General features: G+C 49.1%; 1 protein-coding gene and 3 non-coding genes across 9 annotated transcripts; all 4 read left to right on the top strand.

Annotated features, from left to right (window-relative positions):
- The first annotated feature begins 1,071 nt into the window (after positions 1 to 1,071).
- TRIM7 (tripartite motif containing 7) lies at positions 1,072 to 16,208 on the top strand. Of its 6 annotated transcripts, none has more exons than XM_007527193.3 (7): positions 1,076 to 1,918; positions 3,407 to 3,502; positions 5,652 to 5,882; positions 6,978 to 7,000; positions 8,449 to 8,564; positions 8,922 to 8,957; positions 14,682 to 16,208. In XM_007527193.3, the coding sequence occupies exons 1-7, from the start codon at positions 1,406 to 1,408 to the stop codon at positions 15,191 to 15,193; spliced, it is 1,527 nt and encodes a 508-aa protein (XP_007527255.2). In that variant the 5' UTR covers positions 1,076 to 1,405; the 3' UTR covers positions 15,194 to 16,208. The 6 variants fall into 6 exon arrangements, with proteins under 6 accessions (XP_060053363.1, XP_060053365.1, XP_060053364.1 ...); XM_060197377.1 differs by having other exon boundaries at positions 1,781 to 1,918; positions 3,407 to 3,488; XM_060197379.1 differs by lacking the exon at positions 1,076 to 1,918 and having other exon boundaries at positions 5,648 to 5,882.
- Positions 16,209 to 20,952: 4,744 nt separating this feature from the next.
- On the top strand, positions 20,953 to 21,025 carry TRNAT-UGU (transfer RNA threonine (anticodon UGU)). Its single transcript has one exon. It is a non-coding gene; the product is annotated as a tRNA-Thr (tRNA).
- A 1,906-nt stretch (positions 21,026 to 22,931) lies between these two features.
- Positions 22,932 to 23,003, top strand: TRNAP-UGG (transfer RNA proline (anticodon UGG)). Its single transcript has one exon. It is a non-coding gene; the product is annotated as a tRNA-Pro (tRNA).
- Positions 23,004 to 23,359: 356 nt separating this feature from the next.
- TRNAV-AAC (transfer RNA valine (anticodon AAC)) lies at positions 23,360 to 23,432 on the top strand. Its single transcript has one exon. It is a non-coding gene; the product is annotated as a tRNA-Val (tRNA).
- The last annotated feature ends 217 nt before the right edge of the window (positions 23,433 to 23,649 follow it).

The following is a 23,649-nucleotide window of genomic DNA, read 5'->3' as shown; positions in this document are numbered from 1 at the left end:
ACGTGAAATTGCTTCTAAGACACAGTGCTGGGTTTTGGAAACATTCCATAAAGGCGACTGAAAGAAAACAATCAACAAATTAACTTATGCACATCGGGAGAAGTACCCCCCACCCCAGCTGTGTCCTAAAAGGGAGTATCTGAGGACTTCCTACACCATGCCCTAGGCCATCCTACCAGCACCCTCACTACCAAGAAAGAAAGAGAGAGGGAAAGAGATACGACATATGGGGAGAAGGCAGGTGAAGCGAGGCCTGAGAAGAGCCTTCACTTCCGATGAGTGACACTGAAGTCTCTGGTGACCTTTGCTAGAACATTTTCTTTCTTCCTTTTTTTTTTAAAAAAAATTATTGGGGGATTAATGTTTTACAGTCCACAGAAAAAACAATAGTTTGTACATGCATAACATTTCTCAGTTTTCCACATAACAACATAATCTCCACTAGGTCCTCTGTCTTCCTGTCATCCTTTTCCAGGACCTGTTCCCCCCCCCCCCGGCCCCCCAGTCTTTTACTTTTGTGCAGTCCTTCCTTCCTTCCTTTCTAACTAGAGCACTGCTTAGCTCTGGCTTATGGTGGTACAGGGGACTGACTATGGAGCCACAAGTATAAGAGTCTTTTTGCTTAACCATTATGCTATCTACCTCCCCTCCCCGGCAGAACTTTTCTGAGGGGTTTGGGTGTGAATGACCTTTAGTAGGAATGGAGAGAAGGTGGAAACAAATATTATTGGCAACTCTAGAGAGAGCCGATGGATAAGAACGGAAGTCTGTTTTTACTTTTGCTTTGTTTTGTGTTTGAAGGTGAGAAACTCTATCGAGTAGAGGAGGGAAAAGTGATTATAAATACTTGAAACCAAAAATGAAAGAATCAACAAGTGGGGGAGAGCTTGCGTGGGAAAGGCAGCTACAGTAGGAGACTACACTTTTAGGGGGTGGGGGTGGTAGACCAAGAAGAGGGGGGGGGATTCCAGGCCCTAAATTTAGCTCAGCACAAACCTGCACCCTGTGAACCTGACACTGGACCCGAGTGCCAAGCCCTTGCCCGGGCGAGCTGGGGCTGCGGCCGGGAGGGGCGCCCAGCTGGTGGCATGCGCACACCTGTCCCGGCCCGTTTCCCGGGGGTGACTGTGCCAGGCTGGGCCGGGGGGGGGGGGGCACGGTGAGGGGGCGCTGCAGGCCCGGGGGGCTTGGTAGGGTGGAGGGTCCCAAGCCAGAGCGCCGAGCCTCCAGAGCTGCCAGAGTGGCCTCGCCCGCCCCGCACCCAGTCCTCGGGGTTCTCGGCCCCACGCGCCCGCCGCGCCCCGGGTCGGAGGTTCCGCCGACGGCTCCGCCCTTCCTCCGCCCCGCCGCCGCGCTCGGGCCCGGGCTGTCGGGACGCGCCTCCCGGCTGGGAGCGCAGAGTCGCATGGCGGCGCCGGGACCGAGGAGCGGGCCGGGGGCGGCGGCCGACGCGCTAGCCCTGGCGGCAGAGCTGCAGGGCGAGGCCACCTGCTCCATCTGTCTGGAGCTCTTCCGCGAGCCCGTGTCGGTGGAGTGCGGCCACAGCTTCTGCCGCGCCTGCATCGCGCGCTGCTGGGAGCGCCCCTCCGGAGGCCCCGCGCGCGCCCTGCCAGGCCCCCCGCCCGGCCCCCTGCCCTGCCCGCAGTGCCGCGAGCCCGCGCGCGCCCAGCAGCTGCGGCCCAACAGGCAGCTGGCGTCGGTGGCCGCGCTGCTGCGGCGCTTCAGCCTCCCCGGGGCGGCGGGGCAGCCGGGGGAGCGCGGGCCCCGGGACGCGGCGGCCGGCTGCGCGCTGCACGGGGAGCCGCTCAAGCTCTACTGCCAGGACGACGCGCGCGCCATCTGCGTGGTGTGCGACCGCTCCCGCGAGCACCGCGCCCACGCAGTCCTGCCGCTCGACGAGGCGGTGCAGGAGGCCAAGGTGAGTCCACCCCGTCCGCAGCCCCCGGTCGCCGCCCCTCCAGCTGCCTCTGGGTCTCCTGCGCCCTACCCCCGCCTCGTTCACACCCACCACCCTGTACACTTTCTCAGGACGTGACTCTGTGTGTGCACGTCCCCACTGTTGGGACCTCTCTAAGTGATCACACTGAGTGTGTGTGTGTGTGTTGGGGGGGGGGTGTTAACCCCCTGTTGCATGGCGAGGGGATGGACAGCTGTCAGAGCTTGTGAGGGGGACCATGTCCCTCTTCTCTGTCGCCTTGCTGGGGCCTCGCCTCTGCTGTGCGCTGAAAGTGGTCACTGGATTTTCTCTGCTCCCTACTGTGCTCTGACCCCCTCCCACCACCCAGAGGGCCTTCTGAAGGTGTGTGTGTGGGGGGGGTAGGGGTCAGAGTGGAAGGAGAGGAGGGATAGGCCTGCTGCAGGGCTTGAGTTTAGGCCTCGGTTGTGCACTGGTGAGTCCGTCCCCCCCCTCCCCCCCCTTTGGAGTTACCCTGCAGGTGTCCTGTCCCCTCTGTGCAGCCTGTGTGCTGTGCATCCAGAAATGCTTCAGCTCCTTTCTCCCTCTCTCTCAGCCCCCTCTTACTCCTTATCTCCCTATCTCTCCATTCCCTCTCAAGTTCTGTCTATCCGAAATAAATTAATGAAAAAAAAAATTTTCTTTTTTGGTGGTCCGGGAGGTGGCGCTTTAAACTGTCAAGCAGGAGGTCCCGAGTTCAATCTCTGGCAGCAGATGTACGAGAGGAATGTCCGGTTCTTTCTCTCTCACCTATCATTTCTCATGAGTAAACAAATAAAATCTTTATTTTATTTTTTTGCCTCCAGGGTTATTGCTGGGGCTCGGTGCCTGTAGTATGAATCCACTGCTCCTGGAGGCCATTTTTCCCATTTTGTTGCCCTTGTTGTTATTGTTGCCATTACTGTTGTTGGACAGAAAGAAGTCGAGAGAGGAGGGTACGAGAAAGATAGACACCTGCAGACCTGCTTCACTGCCTGTGAAGTGACTCCCCTGCAGGTGGGGAGCCAGAGGCTCAAACCGGGATCTGTAGGCAGGTCCTTGCGCTTCACACCATGTGCGCTTAACCCGCTGAGCCACCACCCAGCCCCCAAATTAAAATATTTTTTTAAAAAAGCGAGGTGGTGGTGGCGCACTTGGTTGAGTGCACACATTAGAGTGCACAAGGACCCAGGTTCAAGTTCCTGGTCCCTACCTCCGGGGCGGGGGGGTGGGGGGGAAAGCTTCACAAGTTGTGAAACAGTGCTGCAGGTCTCTCTCTCTCACTCTGCCTATCTCCGTTCCCCTCAAATTCTGTCTATCCAAAATAAATAAATGAAAATATTTTTTAAAAGAAATGTTTCAGCTCGACCACCTCCTCAATGAGTAAAACCTCCCCTTTCTCCTGATGGCCCTGGGAAGATACACGAGGGTTCCAGAAACGGCTCCCCAGTCTTCTTTCTTCCCCTCCTGCAGGAGCACCTGGAGTCCAGGCTGAGAGTCTTAAAGAAGGATCTGGACGACTATGAGGTGTTTCGTTCCACTGAAGAGAAGGAAAGTAAGGAGCTCCTGGTAAGCCAGGCACCCCTAGGTGGGCCCTTCTCTGCTGGTGGAGAGCCTGGGTCTGTGTAGGGAGCAGGAGTGCTCCTGTGAAGCTGCACTATAATTTGTACAGTCAGTGTTTTGAGAGTGAAAGGGAGTGGTGAAGTGATCATTCCGGAGCAGCTGGCTTAAGCAGCTCTGACAGGGTGAATCAGGCTGTGCTGTCACCTTAATATTACATAACCCTCCCAATGTGGAGCATTTTGCAATTCCACACCTTAAGATTTCTTCAGAGAAGCAACGGTATTTCCAAGTAGGAGATATTATAAAATACAGTAATTAGCCTCATGCCAAGCTGGGGTATGTTTTGCCACCCAAAAAGTGATAAACCTTTTTTTCCCATTTGAGTGTCATTTAGATTTTGAAAGTAAGGTCAAGGGAGAAGGGGCTGAGGGCACAGAGATGTCTGAGTTGCTTCCCTTCCAGAAGGGAGGTTGGGGACTTAGCTTCCAGCAGCCCCTCCAGTTAGGTGTGCCTATCGCCTCCTGTTGGGGGGTATTATTATTATTATTATTATTATTAATTTATTTTTTTTTGAGAGAGGTGCAGACAGAGAGAGACACAGAGAGAAACACCAGAGCACTGCTCAGCTCTGGCTTATGGTGGTATGGGAGATTGAACCTGGAACTTTGGAACCTCAGGAATGAGAGTCTGTTTGCATAACCATTATGCTATTTCCCCCACTTAAAAAATTTTTTTTTAATATTTATTTATTTTCCCTTTTGTTGCCGTTGTTTTTTATTGTTGTTGTAGTTATTATTGTTGTTATTTATGTCATTGTTAGATAGGACACAGAGAAATGGAGAGAGGAGGGGAAGACAGAGGGGGAGAGAAAGATAGACACCTGCAGACCTGCTTCACCTGTAAAGCTACTCTCCTGCAGGTGGGAAGCCGGGGGCTCGAACTGGGATCCTTGAGCCAGTCCTTGTGCTTTGCGCCACGTGCACTTAACCCATGTTGCTACCGCTCGACTCCCCCTATTTTTTTTTTTTTAAGATTTTATTTATTTGTGAGAAAAATAGGAGGAGAGAGAGAAAGAACCAGACATCACTCTGGTACTTGTGCTGTGGGGGATTGAATTTAGGGCCTCATGCTTAAGAGTCTGATGCTTTTTCCACTTCGCCACCTCCCGGACCATGTGTGGTTTTTTTTTTTTTTTTTTTTTTATCTTCCTTACAGTGAACTGGAAGGTGAAGTGGTATTCATTTGCTTATTTATTTTTTATTGATTTGAGCAAACATGGGTCATTGACTGTCATTTTCAGCCTTTGCCCTGCAAGTTTGTGGAGCACAACTCTGCGTCTGAAAACAAAGGCATGAGAATGCCTGTGGATAGTGTTCAAGGGAAGAATAGAATTATAAAGTCTGCACACAGCGTGTTCTCACTTGAGATGGCTGTGAGTGCGCTGTCATCTCTGTTCACTGACATTGATTTACTGTAGCTGTTTCTGCAGAATCTCCCAGATTTGGGTTTTCTTCATAATTGTTAAATAGAAAAAGGTGCTTTTAAAATTAGGAGTGTAAAATGAAGAAAAAATAAGTGCTAACAAAATTCATCTAAGCAAGATTTAAAGATTTGATTGACTTTATTCGGCCATTCATGAACCAGATGGCATCCAACCTAGTAAAGAGAAAGGAGTTCCAGTGCTGCAACACAGTGGTCCTATAAAAGGACTTTGTAAAAAAAAAAAAAAAGACTTTGTAGGGCTGGGGCAACTGCATGATGGTTATGCACAAAAGTTTTACACTTGGGAGTTGGCGATAAAATAACAAGAAAAAAAAAACTTAGTGAGATAACATGTATTGGGGAAGAAAATGTGACCACAGTTAAATCTATATGGTTACTCTGGAAGGCACTAATTTACTCCACCTATTTTTCAAATGGAGAAACTGCAGACCCTCTGGTTTTGAGGTGAGTTCCAAATTGCTGTAGGTGGTTGGGAAACCCTGGATTCAAAGAGACACAGAGATATACTAGCGGGGAAGTGAGAGAAGGTGTGGAGGTTGCTGTGCATGCAGAGATGAGGTATTCAGTCTGGAGCATGTGTTTGGCTCCTGGCCAAATGTCCTTGTCTCTGCCCACATTGCCTCATCTCTGCAACCCCCCTCTGCCAAGACAGAAGCAGATGGAAACTGAGAGAGAAAACGTGGGAGCCGAGTTCCAGGCACTGCGGGCTTTCCTGGTGGAGCAAGAGGGCCGGCTCCTGGGCCGCCTGGAGGAGCTGTCCCGGGAGGTGACCCAGAAGCAGAATGAGAATCTGATCCAGCTCGAGGGTGAAATCACTCAACTCTCCAAGCTCAGCAGCCAGATCCAGGAAACAATCCGAAAGCCTGACCTTGACTTTCTCCAGGTAAGTGGCTACACCAGGGGTTTTGAACATCTTATTCTGCCTGAAGTTCCCTTCCCTCTGCAGATGGGATCCAGGGGCTTAAACCTGGGTTCTTGCATATGGCAACATGTGTGCCACTGTCCAGCCCCATCTCTGAAAAATAAAAAAATAAAAGATATGGTTGTTGCATAAGAGTTGTGAGTTGGGCTGGGGTAGATATCATAATGATATGCAAAGACTGTCGTTTCTGAGGCTCCGAAGTCCCAGGTTCAGTCCCCTGCACCACCATAAACCAGAGCTTATCAGTGCTCTGGTAAAAAAAAAAAAATAAGAAAGGAAGAAAAGGAAAGGGAGTTGGATGGTAGCGCAAAGCACAAGGACCGGAATAAGGATCCAGCTTAGAGTCCCCAGCTCCCCACCTGCAGGGGAGTCGCTTCACAGATGGTGAAACAGGTGTCTATCTTTCTCTCCCCCTCTGTCTTCCCCTTCTCTCTCCATTTCTCTCTGTCTTATCCAACAATGATGACAATAATAATAACTACAACAATAAAACAACAAGGGCAACAAAAGGGAAAAAATATATATGAGAGAAAGAAAGAGAAGGAAAGAAAAAAAGAGAAAGTGCTGTGAGTATCTTGAGTGGTATGGAGAGCGGAGGCAATACAGGTCCCTGTACATGGCTCGAGATGTTTCTACGATTCAGCAGAGTCAAGTATCTCCCACACAGATGAGACCCATCAGCCAGCCTCAGGACCAGATTTATTATTTTTTAAATTTAATTTTTTAAAAAATGCTTTTCTCTTTTGTTGCTTATCGTCCTTGTTATTGCTGTCCTTGTTGTTGGATAGGACAGAGAGAAATGGAGAGAGGAGAGGAAAACAGAGAAGGGGAGAGAAAGATAGATACCTGCAGACCTGCTTCACCACCTGTGAAGCGACTCCCCTGCAGGTAGGGAGCTGGGGGCTTGAACAGGGATCCTTACTCCGGTCCTTGCACTTTGTGCCATGTGCACTTAACCCACTGTGCCACTGCCAGGCTCCCCAGATTTATTTTCTCAAAGATGCTGGACACTACCTGATGCTTATATGGTTTTCTTTCACCTTTTTTTTTTCCTAGGAATTCAAAACCGCACTGAACAGGTGAGTTAAACCAAAAGTTCCTTGGGGGTTGGGGAGATAGCATGATGGTTAGGCAAAAGACTTTCATGCCTGAGGCTCTGAGGCCCCAGGTTCAATCTCCAGCCCCACTGAGCAGTGCTTTGGTCTTTCTCTGTATTATTTCTCTCATTAGAAACAAATAAAACGGGAGTCAGGTGGTAGCACATCAGGTTAAATGCACGTGGCGCAAAGCGCAAGGACTGGCATAAAGATTCCTGTTTGAGCCCCAGGCTCCCGCCTGCAGGGGAGTCACTTCACAAGCGGTGAAGCAAGTCTGCAGGTGTCTTTCTCTCTCCCTCTCTGTCTTCCCTTCTCCTCCCCATTTCTCTCTGTCCTGTCCTACAACAACAATATCAATAACAACAATAATAACTACAACAATAAAACAACAAGGGCAACAAAAGGGAATAAATAAATAACAAAAAAAAATAAAAACAAACCAAACAAACAAGCAAAAAAAAAAAAGGTTTCTTGGACCTCTCCAATCCAAGTTGGCTCTGTTCCTTTCCCACTGAGCTATTTCTCATTATTATTATCTATTGTTTAGAAGACAGACAGAAAGGGGCTGGGTAGTAGTGTAGCAGGCTAAGCACATATGGTGCAAAGTGCAAGTACCAATATAAAGATCCTGGTTTGAGCTCCCAGCTCCCTGGAACCTGTAGGGAGTCGCTTCACAAGCAGTGAAACAGGTCTGCAGATAGGTGCCTATCTTTCTTTCCCACTCTCTGTCTTCCCCTCCTCTCTCAGTTTCTCTCTGTTCTATCCAATAACAACAAGGGCAACAAAATGGGAAAAGTGGTCTCCAGGAGCAGTGAATTTGTACTGCAGGGATAACCCTGCAGGCAAGAAAAAAAAATGAAGATAGAGAAATTGAGAAGGGAGGGAAAGAGACAGAGAGACACCTGCAGCTCTTCTTCACAATCATGACAGGTGGCAGCCAGGGGCTTGAACCTGGGTCCTGTAATATGTGTGCCTAACCAGGTGCATCCCTACCTGGCCCCACTCATTATTATGACTGAGATGATGATGATGATGATGATTATATTACTGGGTAGAGACAGAAAAGTTGCGTGGGTGGGGAGGGGAAAAGAGACAGACACCTGTGGCCCTTCTTCACCACTTGTGAAGCTTTCCCCCTACAAGTGGAGTCCAGGGACTTGAACCTAGGTCCTTGTGCACTGTAATGTGTATGCTTAACTAGGTATGCCATACCCTGGCACCAGCTCTTTCTCTTTATACCCCAACTTCTCATTTCCCCATGCATCCTCCACCCCTTATTGCCTAGTACCTTCTAAGGCCACAGGTAACCCATCGTAAAGATGGCCTCTTTTTTCCCATTCCCCTCATCAAGAGGATCGTCCATCCTCATTGGCACAGCCTGGGGGAAGCGGAACAGTGTTTGTGGGCCTCCTTAGTATTGTATCCTATAGGTGCAGTAGTGTGCCGGGCCCCAAGCCAACCACAGTCTCTTCTGAGATGAAGAACAAAGTCTGGAATGTTTCCCTCAAGACCTTTGTCTTAAAGGGGCTCCTCAAGAAGTTCAAAGGTAAGGTAAGGGCTGGGTTATTCAGTGTGGTTGATAGTGGAGTGTTTCTGGGCTGTTTGTAGTCACGAGGATGTGCTTTTTAGTAGAAGCTGTGTGTGTGTGGGGGGGTTGGGGATGAGCAGGAAAGGGTGGTGAAGAGGGAGAACTCAGCTCAGATCTACTCCAGGCAGAAGAGGGGGACAGTGAAGAGAGGCAGAGCTAGAATATTGCCTCATCCCCTCCCTAGGCTCAGCCTGGTGTCGACCTGGCGTCCTGGGGTATCTGGGAAATTAGTGCATTGATGGGGCTATAGATGTTGGGGGAAGTGGTCTTTCTGTGTCTCAGTCATTGTCAAATGCCCTTTGCTTACTTCCTCAGAAGATCTTCGGGGAGAGCTGGAGAAAGAGGAGAAAGGTAAACAGGTTTATGGTGTTGTAACTTACTTGGCTACATGGGAGTGTCTGTGTGCTTTGCTGGTCCCTTTGTCCACCAGCTTCAGACTGTGCTTTTCACCTCCTCTCCCTCTTCATTCCTCCGTATTCATTCAAGCTATTGCCCGGCTTTCTTCACCTTTCCTTCATGCTCTCCGGAAGTTCTTGCTCTCTCAGGTGGATGGAAGTGGTCTGTTAGCTTTGGGCCATTAGGTACAACCTGGAGCTACCAAGATTGCTTGTCAGTCACCTGGATGAGCCCTATGCCCTGTCCCCACTCCCAGATAGAGGGAGACCTCTCCTGGAGATGGGGGCTGTGTAGTCAGATTGGGGAAGCAGGAAGAAGGCTGAAAACAGGAAATAAATGATTCTTATGCCTATGGAACTGTGTTGTCAATGGGATCCAAACTCAACCCTATGAGAAGGGAAGAGGGGAAAGAGATGCCATATTCCAGACATAGCTGACCAAGCTCTATCTACTTCTGCTCAGACCCCTCTGTGTCCTTTCTCAGTAGAGGCTGAAGTCTACCATGTAAGCCCACTGTACACTGTCCCTTTGCCCTCTATACAGCCACCTGTCCTCCTCACTGCTCCTGGAATGCACCAAGCACTTACCTCAGGGCCTTTGCTGGCTGTGCTGCGAACTTAGCCACAGATCTCCCAGACAGCTGCATATCTGGCTCTTTGTTTCTGTGATATCTTTGCTCAAGCATACCTTTCCAGTGGGGTCCTTCTTAGCCACTCTAGGTGAAGTTACATCCTGGATCCGTTTTCTTTCTTTCTTTCTTCCTTCCTTTCTTTCTTTCTTTCTTTCTTTTTGTAAAGATTTTATTTATTTATGAGAAAGATAGGAGGAGAGAGAAAGAAGGAACCAGACATCACTCTGGCACATGTGCTGCTGGGGATCAAACTCGGGACTTCATGCTTGAGAGTCCAAAGCTTTACCACTGCGCCACCTCCTGGACCACCTGGATCCCTTTGATAATATATATGTATATAGATATATATTTCATTATTTTTTGATATTTTATTTATTTACTTTTAGTGAAAGAGGAATAGAGAGAATGAAACAAAACCAGAACAGTGTTCCACTCTGGCTTATGGTGGTGCTTGGGATTGAACCTGGAACTTCTCTGAAGCCCTAGGCACAAGAGCCTTTTGTAGAACCATTATACTATCCCCCCAGCTCTCTTCTCTTTCTCTCTCTCTCTCTCTCTTATTTCTTTCTGATAGAGAGAAATTGAGAAGGAGGGAGAGATAGAGAGGGAGAGAAAGAGAGAGAGAGAGAGACCTGCAGCCCTGCTTCACCACTTGCAAAGCTTTCCCCATGCAGGTGGGGACCCGGTGATTAAACCCTGGTCTTTGCGCATTATAATCTGTGGGCTCAACCAGGTGCACCACCACCACGTGCCCCCTCCCTTTTCTTTCTTATTTAATTTAAAAAAAATTTATACTTATTTATTCCTTTTTGTTGCCCTTTTTTTATTGTTGTAGTTGTTACTGTTGTTGATGTCATTTTTGTTGGATAGGACAGAGAGAAATGGAGAGAGGAGGGGAAGACAGAGGGGGAGAGAAAGACACCTACAGACTTGCTTCACCACTTGTGAAATTGAACCTGAACCTGGAACATTGGAGCCTCAGGCATGAGAGTCTGTTTGCATAACCATTATGCTATCACCCCCCCCTCGCCTGCCCCTACCACTGGCCCTTTTAAAATATTTTCCTCCTAGAAATTTTAAACTTTATTCAGGAAAATTGAAAACACTCTTGTGTTGAGGTATGTGGGCAGAGAGAGAGGGAGGGAGGGAGAGGAAGTGCAGGCGAGTCAGGGCTCTAACCAGCACTTTGCGCCATGTGCACTTAACCCGCTGCACTACCGCTCAACTGCCCCCCCAAATTTTTATTTTTATTTTTTTATTTTTTATTTTTTTTTATTTAAGAAAGGATTAATTAACAAAACCATAGGGTAGGAGGGGTACAACTCCACACAATTCCCACCGCCCAATCTCCATATCCCACCCCCTCCCCCAATAGCTTTCCCATTCTCTATCCCTCTGGGAGCATGGACCCAGGGTCATTGAGGGTTGCAGAAGGTAGAAGGTCTGGCTTCTGTAATTGCTTCCTCGCTGAACATGGGCGTTGACTGGTCGGTCCATACTCCCAGTCTGCCTCTGTCTTTCCCTAGTAGGATGGGTCTCTGGGGAAGCTGAGCTCCAGGACACATTGGTGGTGTCTTCAATCCAGGGAAGTCTGGCCGGCATCCTGATGATACCTGGAACCTGGTGACTGAAAAGAGAGTTAACATACAAAGCCAAACAAATTGTTGAGCAATCATGGACCCAAAGCTTGGAAAAGTGGAGAGGAAGTATTAGGGAGGTACTCACTGCAAACTCTAGTATACTTCTGCTTTCTTACTTTGGTGCCATACTCCAAACTCAGTCAATTTCTGCTTTGCGTTTCTACTTCTTTTTTTTTTTTTTACATGCATAACATTCCCCAGATTCCCATTTAGCAATAAAACCCCCACTATTTCATTCATCATTTTTCATGGACCTGTATTCTCCCCACCCACCCACCCACCCCAGAGTCTTTTACTTTGGTGCAATACGCCAATTCCATTTCAGGTTCTACTTGTGTTTTCTTTTCTAATCTTGTTTTTCAACTTCGGCCTGAGAGTGAGATCATCCCATATTCATCCTTCTGTTTCTGACTTATTTCACTCAACATGATTTTTTCAAGGTCCATCCAAGATCGGCTGAAAACGGTGAAGTCACCATTTTTTACAGCTGAGTAGTATTCCATTGTGTATATATACCACAACTTGCTCTGAATGACTCTGAAAATGTCCAATAGTTCTAGGTTATCTATCTCTTCATTTAGCTCCCTTATGTCTTTACTGATTTTCTTCCTGGATGATCTGTCAAGTTGAGATAGTGGGGTGTTGAAGTCCCCTACTATGATTGTGTTACTGTTAATATATTGCTGTAGCTCTTTCAGTAGAAGTTTGATGTATTTAGATGGCTTCTCATTGGGTGCATAGATATTAATAATTGTTAAGTCCTCTTGATTGACTGATCCTCTGAGCATTAAGTAGTGTCCATTCCTATCTTTTTTAATCTTATGTATTTTAAAGTCTATCATGTCAGATATGAGAATAGCTGTTTCTGCCCTTTTTTGTGGGCCATTGGCTTGAATGATAGTTTTCCATCCTTTCACTTTAAGTCTGTGTTTGTCTTGTTGCGTTAGGTGAGTTTCCTGTAGACAACATATTGTTGGGTTGTGTTTTCTGATCCATCTTCCTACTCTGTGTCTTTTAATAGGTGAATTCAGGCCATTCACATTTATTAATATCAAAGATTGAAGATATTTTAACGCCATTCTTGTAGAGTTTTAGAGTGTTTTGATATATGTTCTATTTGTGGTGGTCTGGTTGTTTATAGGAAACCTTTCAGAACTTCTTTCAAGGCAGGCTTGGTGATGGTTGCTTCCTTCAACTGTTGCTTGTCTGAGAAGGTTTTGATGCTTCCATCTAGTCTGAATGACAGTCTAGCAGGATATAGTATTCTTGGCTGAAAGCCTTTCTCATTGAGCACTCGATAGGTATCTTGCCATTCTCTTCTGGCCTGTAGTGTTTGTATGGAGAAGTCTGCTGCTAATCTTATGGGTTTTCCTTTGTAGGTGACTCTTTGTTTTTCTCTTGCAGCCTTGAGGATCCTTTCTTTATCCTTATTCCTTTCCAATCTAAGTATGACATGTCTTGGTGTCTTTAGGTCTGGGTTAATTCTGTTTGGGACCCTCTGGGCTTCTTGAATCTTTATGTCTTTGGTGTTGTCTAGACTAGAGAAATTTTCAGCTATTATGGCCTGGAGAACGCTTTCTTCCTGCCCTTCTCTTTCTTCCTCTGGTAAGCCAATAATGCGTATATTGTTTCTTTTGAAGTCATCCCATACGACTCTGTTGTTGTTTTCAGCATCTCTTAATCTCTTTTTGAGATCTCTTACTTCTTCTTTAGTTGTCTCTAATTCATCCTCAATCTTGCTGATTCTGTCTTCAGCCTCATTGATTCTATTCTCTCTGCCCTCTACTGCTTTCTGGAGTTCATCTATTTTGTTGCCCTGCTCTGATACTGTTTTAGCTTGTTCAGCTAGTTGCCTTCTTAGCTCAGCAATTTCAGCTTTCAGCTCTCTAATAACCATGAGATTATTAGAATTTTCTTCCATATTCTCATTTGTTGTTCCTGCAGTTCTGATTACAATTTTTTCAAATTCTTTACTCACTCCTGTTATTATTTCCTTAGCTAATGTTTGGATGTTGAACTCGTTGTTTTGTGCTTCACCCTCTGGAGGACTTTTAGCTGGACTCTTGTCCTGGTTCGAGTCTCCATTATTTTTTCTTGTTGTTTTAACCATTTTATATAAGTTAAGAGGTTTTTCAATCCCTGAGTTGGAGTTCAGTGGTGTAAAAGCCTTTTTTTTTTTTCCCCTGTAGGCTATGGTAGCCTGAGGGCTTTTAAACTATCAATAGGCTTCTTGGCTTAATCAATGACTCCTGACCAAGAGATAAAGCAGGGTGTGGCAGAGATAATTCAGTGGTTATGCAAAGAGACTTTCACAGCCCTTCAGCTATGCCACCGAGGTATAGGTCTTCTCCTGAGTTTCCCGGTTAGATCTCTGTGCCCTGGTGTCCCTCCCTGTTGCTGCTCCAGATTCTGAGGGTAGTAGCAATGGAGACTCAGAGTTGTACTTGGTGAGTCTCTGGGGAGTCCTTTCCTCCCTTCAGCTGTCCCCTTGTTGGTGGAGCAGACTGGAGGTGGTGTCTCCACTGACAAACTGTCGAACTGTTAGCAGTCACTTAATCTCTCCTTAGGCCCCTCTCTCCTCTCTGTCACCAGCCACGCGTGTTTGTACTCACGGGTGATTTACTGGGTTTCTGTGGTCATTCTAGTCCTGTCTTGTTTCGGTCCGGGTGGTCTCCTTTGGTATTCCTAGTTGATCCGGGAGAGGAGAGGAGAGGAGAGAAAGCGATCCCCCCCAAAATTTTTTTTAAAAGGATCTCTCTCTCTCTCTCTCTTTCTCTCTCCTTCCCTCTCTCTCCCTCTCCCTCTCTCCCTCCCTCTCTCTCCCTTCCTCTCTCTCTCTCTGCCCACATACCCCAACAAAAGGGTGTTTTCAATTTTCCTGAATAAAATTTAAAATTTCTAGGAGGAAAATATTTTAAAAGGGCCAGTGGTAGGGGCGGGGTGTGTGTGTGTGTGTGATAGCATGATGGTTATGCAAACAGACTCTCATGCCTGAGGCTCCAGTGTTCCAGGTTCAGGTTCAATCCACCCCCCCCACCACCACCATAAGCCAGAGCTGAGCAGTACTCTGGTGAAAAAAAAAAAAAAAAAAGAAGAAAGCCAAATACACAAGGACTGGGTTGGAGCCACTGGTCCCCACCCTCAGGGGGAAAGCCTTACAAAGTGGTGAAGCAGGTCTGCAGGTGTCTCTATGTGTCTCTTCCTCTGTCTCCTTCCCTCTTGATTTCTGTCTCCATATAATAAAAAAAGACAATTAAAAATGAATATTTTAAAATTGGAATCGAAACCTGGGGCCATGCATTGCATGTCTTTGATTTTATCTAGCACTTGGGCTGAGGGTGGTGGTGGTGACCCTCAGGGGCAGTGTAAGGGTCCTGCAAGGGTCACTGTCTCTCTGTGTGTCCATAGTGGAGCTGACCTTGGACCCGGACACTGCCAACCCTCGCCTCCTGCTCTCTCTGGATCTCAAGAGCGTGCGGCTGGGACAGCGGGCCCAGGACCTGCCCAGCCACCCACGCCGCTTCGACACCAACACCCGTGTGCTGGCCTCTTGTGGTTTCGCCTCTGGCCGCCACCACTGGGAGGTGGAGGTGGGCCCCAAGGATGGCTGGGCCTTCGGGGTGGCCCGCGAGAGTGTGCGCCGCAAGGGCCTCATCCCCTTCACACCTGAGGAGGGTGTCTGGGCACTGCAGCTCAACAGCGGCCAGTACTGGGCGGTGACCAGCCCCGAAAGGACGCCGCTCAGCTGTGGGCACCTGTCCCGTGTGCGGGTGGCCCTGGACCTGGAGGTGGGGGCCGTGTCCTTCTATGCCGTGGAGGACATGCGTCACCTCTACACCTTCCGAGTCAACTTCCAGGAGCGGGTCTTCCCCCTCTTCTCCATCTGCTCCACTGGAACCTACCTGCGAATCTGGCCTTAGGGGACACTCCCGGCCTCACAAAGTCAGTCAAGGGTGGACTCATCCTCATCCTGGCTGCCCATGGCCTCTACTCACCAAGCCTCCTGGTATCTCGGGCTGCTCTCTGGTCTCCCAACCCCAGGCTGCTGCAGCCCAGCTTCTGCCAGGCATGAGAGTGGACACTAGGGAATGGTGTCCTTCCCTGTTCAGCTGTGCCTTGGATCCTTGGGACCTTTCCCCTGCCTGGTGACAGCATCTGGACTTGGCTTGAGCTGTGAGGAGGTGGAGGTTGGTGAGGACAGGGGCCTGGCTGGTGCTTCCTGTCACCAGCTTCCTACCAGCTCCGCAGGACCTGCCACTTCCTGCATCAACACCAGCCCTGGTCCTGTGCTGTCCTTAGTTGCAAGGGGCTAGAATTGGCTGGGCCAGCCACTTCTACGTTGTTTGCTAGTCTATGGCCAGTTCTGCCTTCAGAGACCTGGATTCAGCTGAGCTCACGAGGTTATCTACTCAAGGAGGAGCACAGTGTTCCAGCTGAGAGGAGTCTGGGCCAGACTGGAGGGACCCTTGACTTGAACATGAGGGAAGAACCCAGGACAATAGCATAGAGGCATTGCTGCCCACCATGACCCCTTCACCTGATGGCACAGTGATTTGTGTCCCCTTGGTCATGGTGGCAGCTATGTGTTCTCACATAGGCCTAACCCCCCTTTCAAGTGCCAAAGTACAGTCTTTCTTGGGTCAGGAGGCCAAAGGTCCTGAAATTTTGAAACACAGGGCAACACTTAGAATCTTACAGATGCACAGAGTACAAAAGTCTGTTTGACAGATGCCTTCTGGAACTTACCAAATATATGCAAACAGATTCCTGGTTCCACAGCCTGCTCAGCCTGTGTCATAGAAGGCCTCGTTTTTCTGGCTAATTGTTTTCCAACTATTTAAAAGCTGGGTATCTGGGAGGGAGTGGTGGCCTGTTCCATGCTTAGTGCTCCCCAAGGGAAGGGAGCAGAGGTGGAAATACAGACCGTGAACTCAATTCTAGGGTGACCTGGTTCATTCCTGACTCCCCCAGTCTGAGAGTAAGAGCACAAATGTAAGCTAGGGTTTCTGCCAGAGCATGAGTGTTCTTGTGTGTGAGGAATGTGTACCCCTGTGTTTTTATCTCAGATTCTGCAGACAGGAGTTGTGGGTCTTGGAGAAGACATTTATGAACATGCCCATAGGGTCTAGATGTTGAAAACAGATCTTGGTTGGCTTGTTCAGATCCTATCATTAACTTGCTAAATACCACCCACCTTATACTGAGGTGAGGATGTTGGGGGGTAATAGGGAGAAAAACAGAGATACCTGCAGCACTGCTTTACCACTCGCAAAGCTTTCCACCTGCAGGTGGGGGCCAGGGGCTCAAACTTGGGTCCTTGCACGCATTAACTTTTTAACTCTTTAGCTTAACCAGGTGCGTCACCAAAATAAACTTTATGTAGTATTTTCTTCTTCTTCTTCTGCCAGAGCACTGCTCAGCTTTGGTATCATGGTGTGGGGATTGAACCTGGGACATGGGAGCCTCAGGCATGAGAGTCAGTTTGCATAACCATTGTGCTATCTCCCCCAGCCAGATTGCTTTAGATAAATTGGCATGTAGTGACAGTTGCAGAATCTGCATGTGACAATGAATGTCTGAGCTCTGTTCCCTGAGATGCTTCAAGCATACTTCCCTTACAAGGTTTTTTTCCCCCTTTCATTTTTTTAAAAATATTTATTTTATTTATTTATTCTCTTTTGTTGCCCTTGTTGTTTTATTGTTGTAGTTATTATTGTTGTTGTCGTTGTTGGATAGGACAGAGAGAAATGGAGAGAGGAGGGGAAGACAGAGAGGAGGAGAGAAAGATAGACACCTGCAGACCTGCTTCACCGCCTGTGAAGCGACTCCCCTGCAGGTGGGGAGCCGGGGTTCGAACTGGGATCCTCATTTTCTTTTTTTTTAATACCATTCATTTGTTTAAAGACTTCCTTTTAAAAAATTATCTTTATCTACTGGATAGAGGCAGAAGTTGAGAGGGAAGAGGGTGATAGGGAGAGAGACACCTGCAGCCCTGCTTCACCACTGGCATAGCTTCCCCCCTGCAGGTGGGGACCGGAGGCTTGAACCTGGGTACTTACGCATTATAACATGTGCCACCACCTTCACCCCCTTACATTTTCTTTATTTTTTGAGTAAAAGAAGGGTGGGGGAGATAGCATAATTATTATGCAAACAGAATCTCATGCCTGAGGCTCTAAGGTCCTGGGTTCAATCCTCCACACCACCATAAGCCAGAGCTGAGTGAACAGTGCGCTGGTAAAAAAAAAAAAAAAAAAAAAAAGTAAAAGAAACGGGGTGGGGGTAGATAGCTCAATCCTCCCAAGGGCTGGGCTGAGCAGTGCTCTGGTTTAAAAGAGAGGAGACCATAGCCTGAAGCTTCCACTAGTGGGGATGGTTCAAACCTGGGTTGTATAAATCAGCACACTGTCCCCGCATAGAAGGTTCTAATACAGCAGACAAGACATTGTTCGTTTTTTTTTTTTTTTTTTGCCTCCAGGGTTATCTCTGGGACTCAGCTCCTGCACTATGAATCCACTGCTCCTGGAGGCTATTTTCCCCCCTTTTTGTTGCCCTTCTTATTGTTGTTGTTATTGCTGTCGTTGTTGGAGAGAGGAAGGGAAGACAGAGAGAGGGAGAGAAAGATGGATACCTGCAGACCTGCTTCACCGCTTGTGAGGTGACCCCTCACCCCTGCAGGTGGGGAGCCAGGGGATCGAACCCGGGATCTTTTAAGCCAGTCCTTGCGCTTTGAGCCATGTGTGCTTAACCCACTGTGCTACTGCCCAGCCCCCAAGACACTGTTCTATAGGCAAATCCACCAGGCAATCAGAATCTAGTGGATTGGGGACAGACCCATTTAAGTCCACAGCAGCATTCCGGATGGAAATCTTATGTCTTGTACAAGTTAGCTCTAGAAAGGGGGCCGGACCTGTGGTCCGGCAGGTTGCATAGTGGATAGAGCATTGGACTCTCAAGCATGAGGCCCTGGGTTCAACCCCTGGCAGCATGTGTCAGAGTGATATCTGGTTCTTTCTCCTCCTGTCTTTCTCACTGATAAAGAAATAAAACACATATTAAAAAAAAAGGTGGGGGGAGGGCAGGCTGTAGTGCACCTACTGCGAAGCTTAAGGATCAGTTTAGGGATCACCATTGGAGCCCCTGCTCCCCACCTGCAGGCAGGCCACTTCCAAGTGGTGAAGCAGGTGTACAGGTATCTATCTTTCTGTCCCCTCTCTGTCTTCCCCTTCTCTCTCAATATCTCTCTGTCCTATCCAACAACAACAATGGAAAAAAGATGGCCACGAGGACCAGTGGATTTTTAATGCAAGCACCAAGCCCCAGCAATAGCACTGTAGGCCAATAAATAAATAAATAAATATAATAATAATAAAGAAATTAGCTCTAGAACATTGTAGCTAATCCATATATTTGAGTACCACTGACTTCCACAGGAAAATTCATTTTTAACACTCTTTTGCTAATTAAATTATCTGTAATGTAACCATCCTACTGTAATTTGACCTTGTAGGACTTTTGAATTCACCATCACAATTACTCTCGATCATTAATAATTCTGTTGTAGTATTGCAACATAGACCAAAGGTCATAGAAGGTCAGGTGACAGAGGTGCTTGTAGGACCAGATCAGAGGACTATTATTTTCAATTTGTGTGTTTGTGAGTATGACTATAGGTCTATCAGAGTGTATGTGCTTACAGAATAACTAACTACCTAAATGCCTAATACAATCATAGTGACTGCACAGGCATGTCAGGGATCATCCCTCTTGGTCACCAAGGCAATGTAGTGACTTTGGATGTGACAGTATGTGTGAGCGTGTGTATTTTCCTCTTCCATCTTTGGTCATTATACTATTTCTGTGAGAACAATGACAAGTCTAACTTGGGCATCATAATATTTCTGTGAGAACAATGACTAGTCTAACTTGGGTCCTTCAGACACCACCCACTGGTCTCAGGCCTGTGTGAGCTGCACAGCCCTTAGGGCTTAGGTTCTGGCCACCAGACTCACTGGGCTCCTCAGCATCAGACCAGAGTGCAGCCAGGGGCCTGGCAGGGACCATGGGGCCTGCCAGGCCACCAGGAGAAGGTGCACCTCCTATAGCCTCCGTGTTTCTGAGCTCTGCCAGGTTGTCATCCTCTCTTCCTTGCCTCCAGCTTTAGACCTTTCGGGGTCCTGACCCACCCTGTTATCCTGAGAGTCAAGGCTGGCCCTAAGGTACTGCAGGGGTTAGCTTTGACCTAGTCCTCTGCCCATGTCCAGCACCTCCTCACATGTGGACCTGGCTCTGAGTCCCCTTCTCCTCAGATTTTTTTTTTTTTAAACCAGACTACTACTCAGCCTCAGCTCTGATTTTTATTTATTTATTTATTGCTCTTATTTTATTGTTGTCCTCCTTGTTGGATAGGAATGGGGACAAAGGGGAAAAAAAAAAGGAATGGGGACAAGGGGAGCCGGGCGGTGGCGCAGCGGGTTAAGCACAGGTGGCGCAAAGCTCAAGGACCAGCATAAGAATCCCGGTTCGAGCCCCCGGCTCCCATCTGCAGGGGAGTCGCTGCACAGGCAGTGAATGAAGCAGGTCTGCAGGTGTCTGTCTTTCTCTCCCCCTCTCTGTCTTCCCCTCCTCTCTCCATTTCTCTCTGTCCTATCCAAAAACGATGACATCAACAACAATAATAACTACAACAACAACAAAAAGACAACAAGGGCAACAAAAGGGAAAATAAATAAATAAAATTACAAAAAAAAAGGAATGGGGAGAAGGGGAAGACAGAGAGGGGGAGAGAAAGACACCTGCAGACCTGCTTCACCACCTGTGAAGCGACTCCCCTACAGGTGGGAAGCCGGGGGCTCGAACTGGGATCCTTAAGCTGATCCTTGCGCTTTCCTCTCCCTGGGATTAACCCGCTATGCTACCACCAACTCCCTCATCTCTGATTTTTATGGTGGTGGTGGGGATTGGAGCTGGGACCTTGGAGCCTCAGACAGGAGAGTCTCTTTGCATAAAGATTATGCTACTGTGGTCTGGGAGACTGCACAGTGGATAAAGCATTGGATTTTCAAGCATGAGGTCCTGAGTTCAATTCCTGGCACACATGTACCAGAGTGATGTCTGGTGCTTTCTCCTATCTTCTTCATGAATAAAAAAGAGAGAGAGAGAGATTATGCTATCTCTCCCCAATCTCTATACCTCTCCCTCATGTTCCTCATGGCTCAGGGCACCCCAGGCCCCACCTGGTCAGCGTAGATCTGGATTCTCCGGAGGACAGGCCCAGTGACACCTTTTCCCTAAATGGTCCCAGGGAGCCTTGACCCTGAGCTCCCCATCCCACCCCCGCCCCGCCCATCGTCCTTCCCGGGCGCGTGTCACTCACAGGCCACGCCCACAAATAAGCCACGCCGGATAGGGCTTCGCCTTCGTCCCACGGTGGCCAGCGGGTCTGTGAGCGCGCAGCGTCAGACGTTTTTCCCCCCGTCTGCTCCGAGGGCTTCAAGCTCAGCCCACAGCTTCACAACCTGGTGACTCCGCTGGCGAGGAGGCGGTGGCCAGGAGTCCCCAGCGGTTGACAAATGCCGGCCCCGCCTTTCACCTAACGCCTCTCGGTGATTGTCTGCGCCTGCGCGGCGCCGGCCTTGGTAGCGTCAACTAACCTTACGCGGAGTGGGAGCTCGCAGCTGGCTCCATAGCTCAGGGGTTAGAGCACTGGTCTTGTAAACCAGGGGTCGCGAGTTCAAATCTCGCTGGGGCCTTCGGCTCGCTTTTTTTCTTTTCTAAATATCTAGAAAAATAAGTGGAACATATAAAACACATTTCTTCGGTCTTTATAAAGAGGCATAATCTTGTAGGGCTGCGCTCTTTTTGTTACTTCTGTGCTTGCTGCCCAGTGGTCCTTTCATGTCGTCGCCTTCATCTCAGCTCCTTTGCCTTAAGATCCCCCCTCGCCCCTGTCTTTCGTTCGTAGTTCCACCAGGTTCCCTACATGGGCTCTCGAGGCATTATTATTATTTTTTTGTGGGGGGTCCTCAGGTACCCCTTTGTGGCCCCACTCGGGTCAGAGGTTCGCCTCGTTTCTACTTTCTTCCTCCTGCGTGGGGCCCACCTGTGGACCTCCATGCCGCCGCAGCCTGGGGGGCTCCTGCTCCGGACAGGGGTGCGGGCGCCGGTGTGTAAGCCCCGCCTAGCTCGCCCCTGCTCCCCCCAGTGTGGGGTCAGTAACCGGGTGGCCTCCCCGTGGGGCAGGTGCTGCTGGGCGAGTCGCTTCGGGTCCCGATGCAAAGTCCAGACTCGGCAAACCCGGGCCAGGAGTCCCTGTGGGTGGCACCCCGGGAGGCCCGGGTACCCCCCTAGGGTTTGTCCCTGCGGGTCGCGCAGCACCCGCACTCATCTCTGCGGCTTTGGGATCGCTGTGTAAACCTGACTTCATTTAACCGCGTGAGTCAGCCCAAGCCAGGAGGCCACTGTGAGAAACGGCCCATTTGGCTGTAGCCTTTCACTGTTTATTCATTCAGCCCATCTGTTTGCAGATGTTTATCGATCCCATCTGACTACAACCATGCCCTGTTTTTCTCCAATGTTAGCTTAGACTCCTCGCCCCCTCCTCACTCACTTCTCACATGGTTCCCATCCCCTTTTCCCGAATATGGTTAGACTGTGAGCCGATTCCCTCTTGCCAGATGGGAAAAAGACAGGTTATTCCCATGTCCTAGGTAATGTATAAAAAGACCCTGAAGATTGCCCTTGATGTACTTGCTGGCTTACATGGCTTACACCCTTGCATATATATATATATATACATGTAAAGCTTTTTCCTTGCTCATGAGTCTCAGTGTCTCAGTCCTTGTTTTAAGGCGTAGACAGAGTGCGTTTTCGCAGTTTCCCACACCACCATAGTTGTGCATTGAAAAAAAGAAAAAAAATCCCCCTCCCCTGCATCACCATAAGCCAGAATGAGCAGTGCTCTGGTAAAGTAATAAATAAGATACTATCATTCATTTTATAACTAACCTCTGCAAAACAAACTGATTAAAAAAAAAAGATTGGCGGTGAAGTTGATAAAAGTTCTGGCCTCAGGCCGGGTGTCGTGGGTGTCTGGAGGTCATGATTCCTGCGGGGAGCAGCAGGTGCTGACCGCCGGGCCGGTGCAAGCCGCACAGCCCCCCACCCTCCCCCTCCCCCCGGCTCTGGGTGTCGGGGTGCAGGGGGAGCAGCCCGGAGAGTCACTGAAAGGAGACCCGGGACCGCTGGTGTGGTGGCTGCTCTAGGGCAGTCTCGGGGGAATGTGTGGAAGGGAGAACGAGGATTCCGTTCTTGGGGTGCAGTGGCTGCTCTTGGGGAACCGCGCGAGCCTGAAGGCTGAGCACCAAGCAGCGCAGCCAGTGGGTCCTCTCGTTTCCACCCGACACTTGCCTCCATCTCCCGAATGTTTTTGCAAATGCCTATGAAGAAAAGCTCGGCGCCCTGGAGCAGGCGCCCCTGGACTCCCACATCCAGGGGGCGCGCGGGTTCCTTCTCGCGCACGCGCCAGCTCGGGTTCGCCCCTGGATGGGAACCCCAAATCCAGAGGCATTCCAGAAATAAAGCTGCACACTCTGGGAGGGGCAGAAACACCGCTGGAGAATCAGATCAGGGATTGAGTCAAAGCCTGCTTTCCAGGCCGGCTCGTTGGTCTAGGGGTATGATTCTCGCTTTGGGTGCGAGAGGTCCCGGGTTCAAATCCCGGACGAGCCCATCTTTTATTCCTCCCATATTCTTTTTTTTTTTTTCCCCCTCATTCACTTTAATACTAGCCACATTTGCCGTGACGTGGACTGTTTGTTTGGGTCCTGGGAGGGAACATTGGGCAGCACCAAGTGTTCGATGAGGGGGGAATCGAGATCGGGACGGAGCTCAGGTGCGAGAGTGAGTCCCCCGGGGGTGAGCCGAGGAGGGCGAGCAGAGACTGGCGGCAGAATCCTCCCGCAGGAGTGTCCGTTGGTCCCGGGACCGAGGCGGTTCTTTTGGACCCTTAGAACTGCACGTCTGTAGGTGCGCTAGGAGGCTTCACTAAGAGTCAATAGTGTTTCTGCGAGCCCAGCAGCATATGCGTTTCCGTAGTGTAGTGGTTATCACGTTCGCCTAACACGCGAAAGGTCCCCGGTTCGAAACCGGGCGGAAACAAGTTTATTCTTTAGCCCCCCTTTTTTTATTTCTTGAAATTCCTGGTTTCGGGGTTACTTTAGACTCTGCGAGGGAGATGTAGTCTCAGTCTGGCTTCAGAACACCTGCCATTTCTGTCGGCTTTGCGGGCACGTGTGCGCTCCCCGGCAGGAGCGAGCCGAATTGACACCGCCTTTCCCGGCCGGGCGAGGACCGGGGCGGAGGGCACCGGGGTGTG

This window comes from Erinaceus europaeus, chromosome 9, assembly GCF_950295315.1.
Source record: "Erinaceus europaeus chromosome 9, mEriEur2.1, whole genome shotgun sequence".
Taxonomy (NCBI): domain Eukaryota; kingdom Metazoa; phylum Chordata; class Mammalia; order Eulipotyphla; family Erinaceidae; genus Erinaceus; species Erinaceus europaeus.
The sequence above is the reverse complement of the archived record's forward strand: the minus strand, read 5'-3'. Positions and strand labels throughout refer to the sequence as shown.

Coding starts and splice junctions, on each gene's coding strand:
- TRIM7 (XM_007527193.3), top strand. CDS start 1,406: ATGGCGGCGCCGGGACCGAGGAGCGGGCCGGGGGCGGCGGCCGACGCG. Junction 7,001..8,448: donor TTCAAAACCGCACTGAACAG/GTGAGTTAAACC, acceptor TGTATCCTATAG/GTGCAGTAGTGTGCCGGGCC. Junction 8,565..8,921: donor GCTCCTCAAGAAGTTCAAAG/GTAAGGTAAGGG, acceptor TTACTTCCTCAG/AAGATCTTCGGGGAGAGCTG.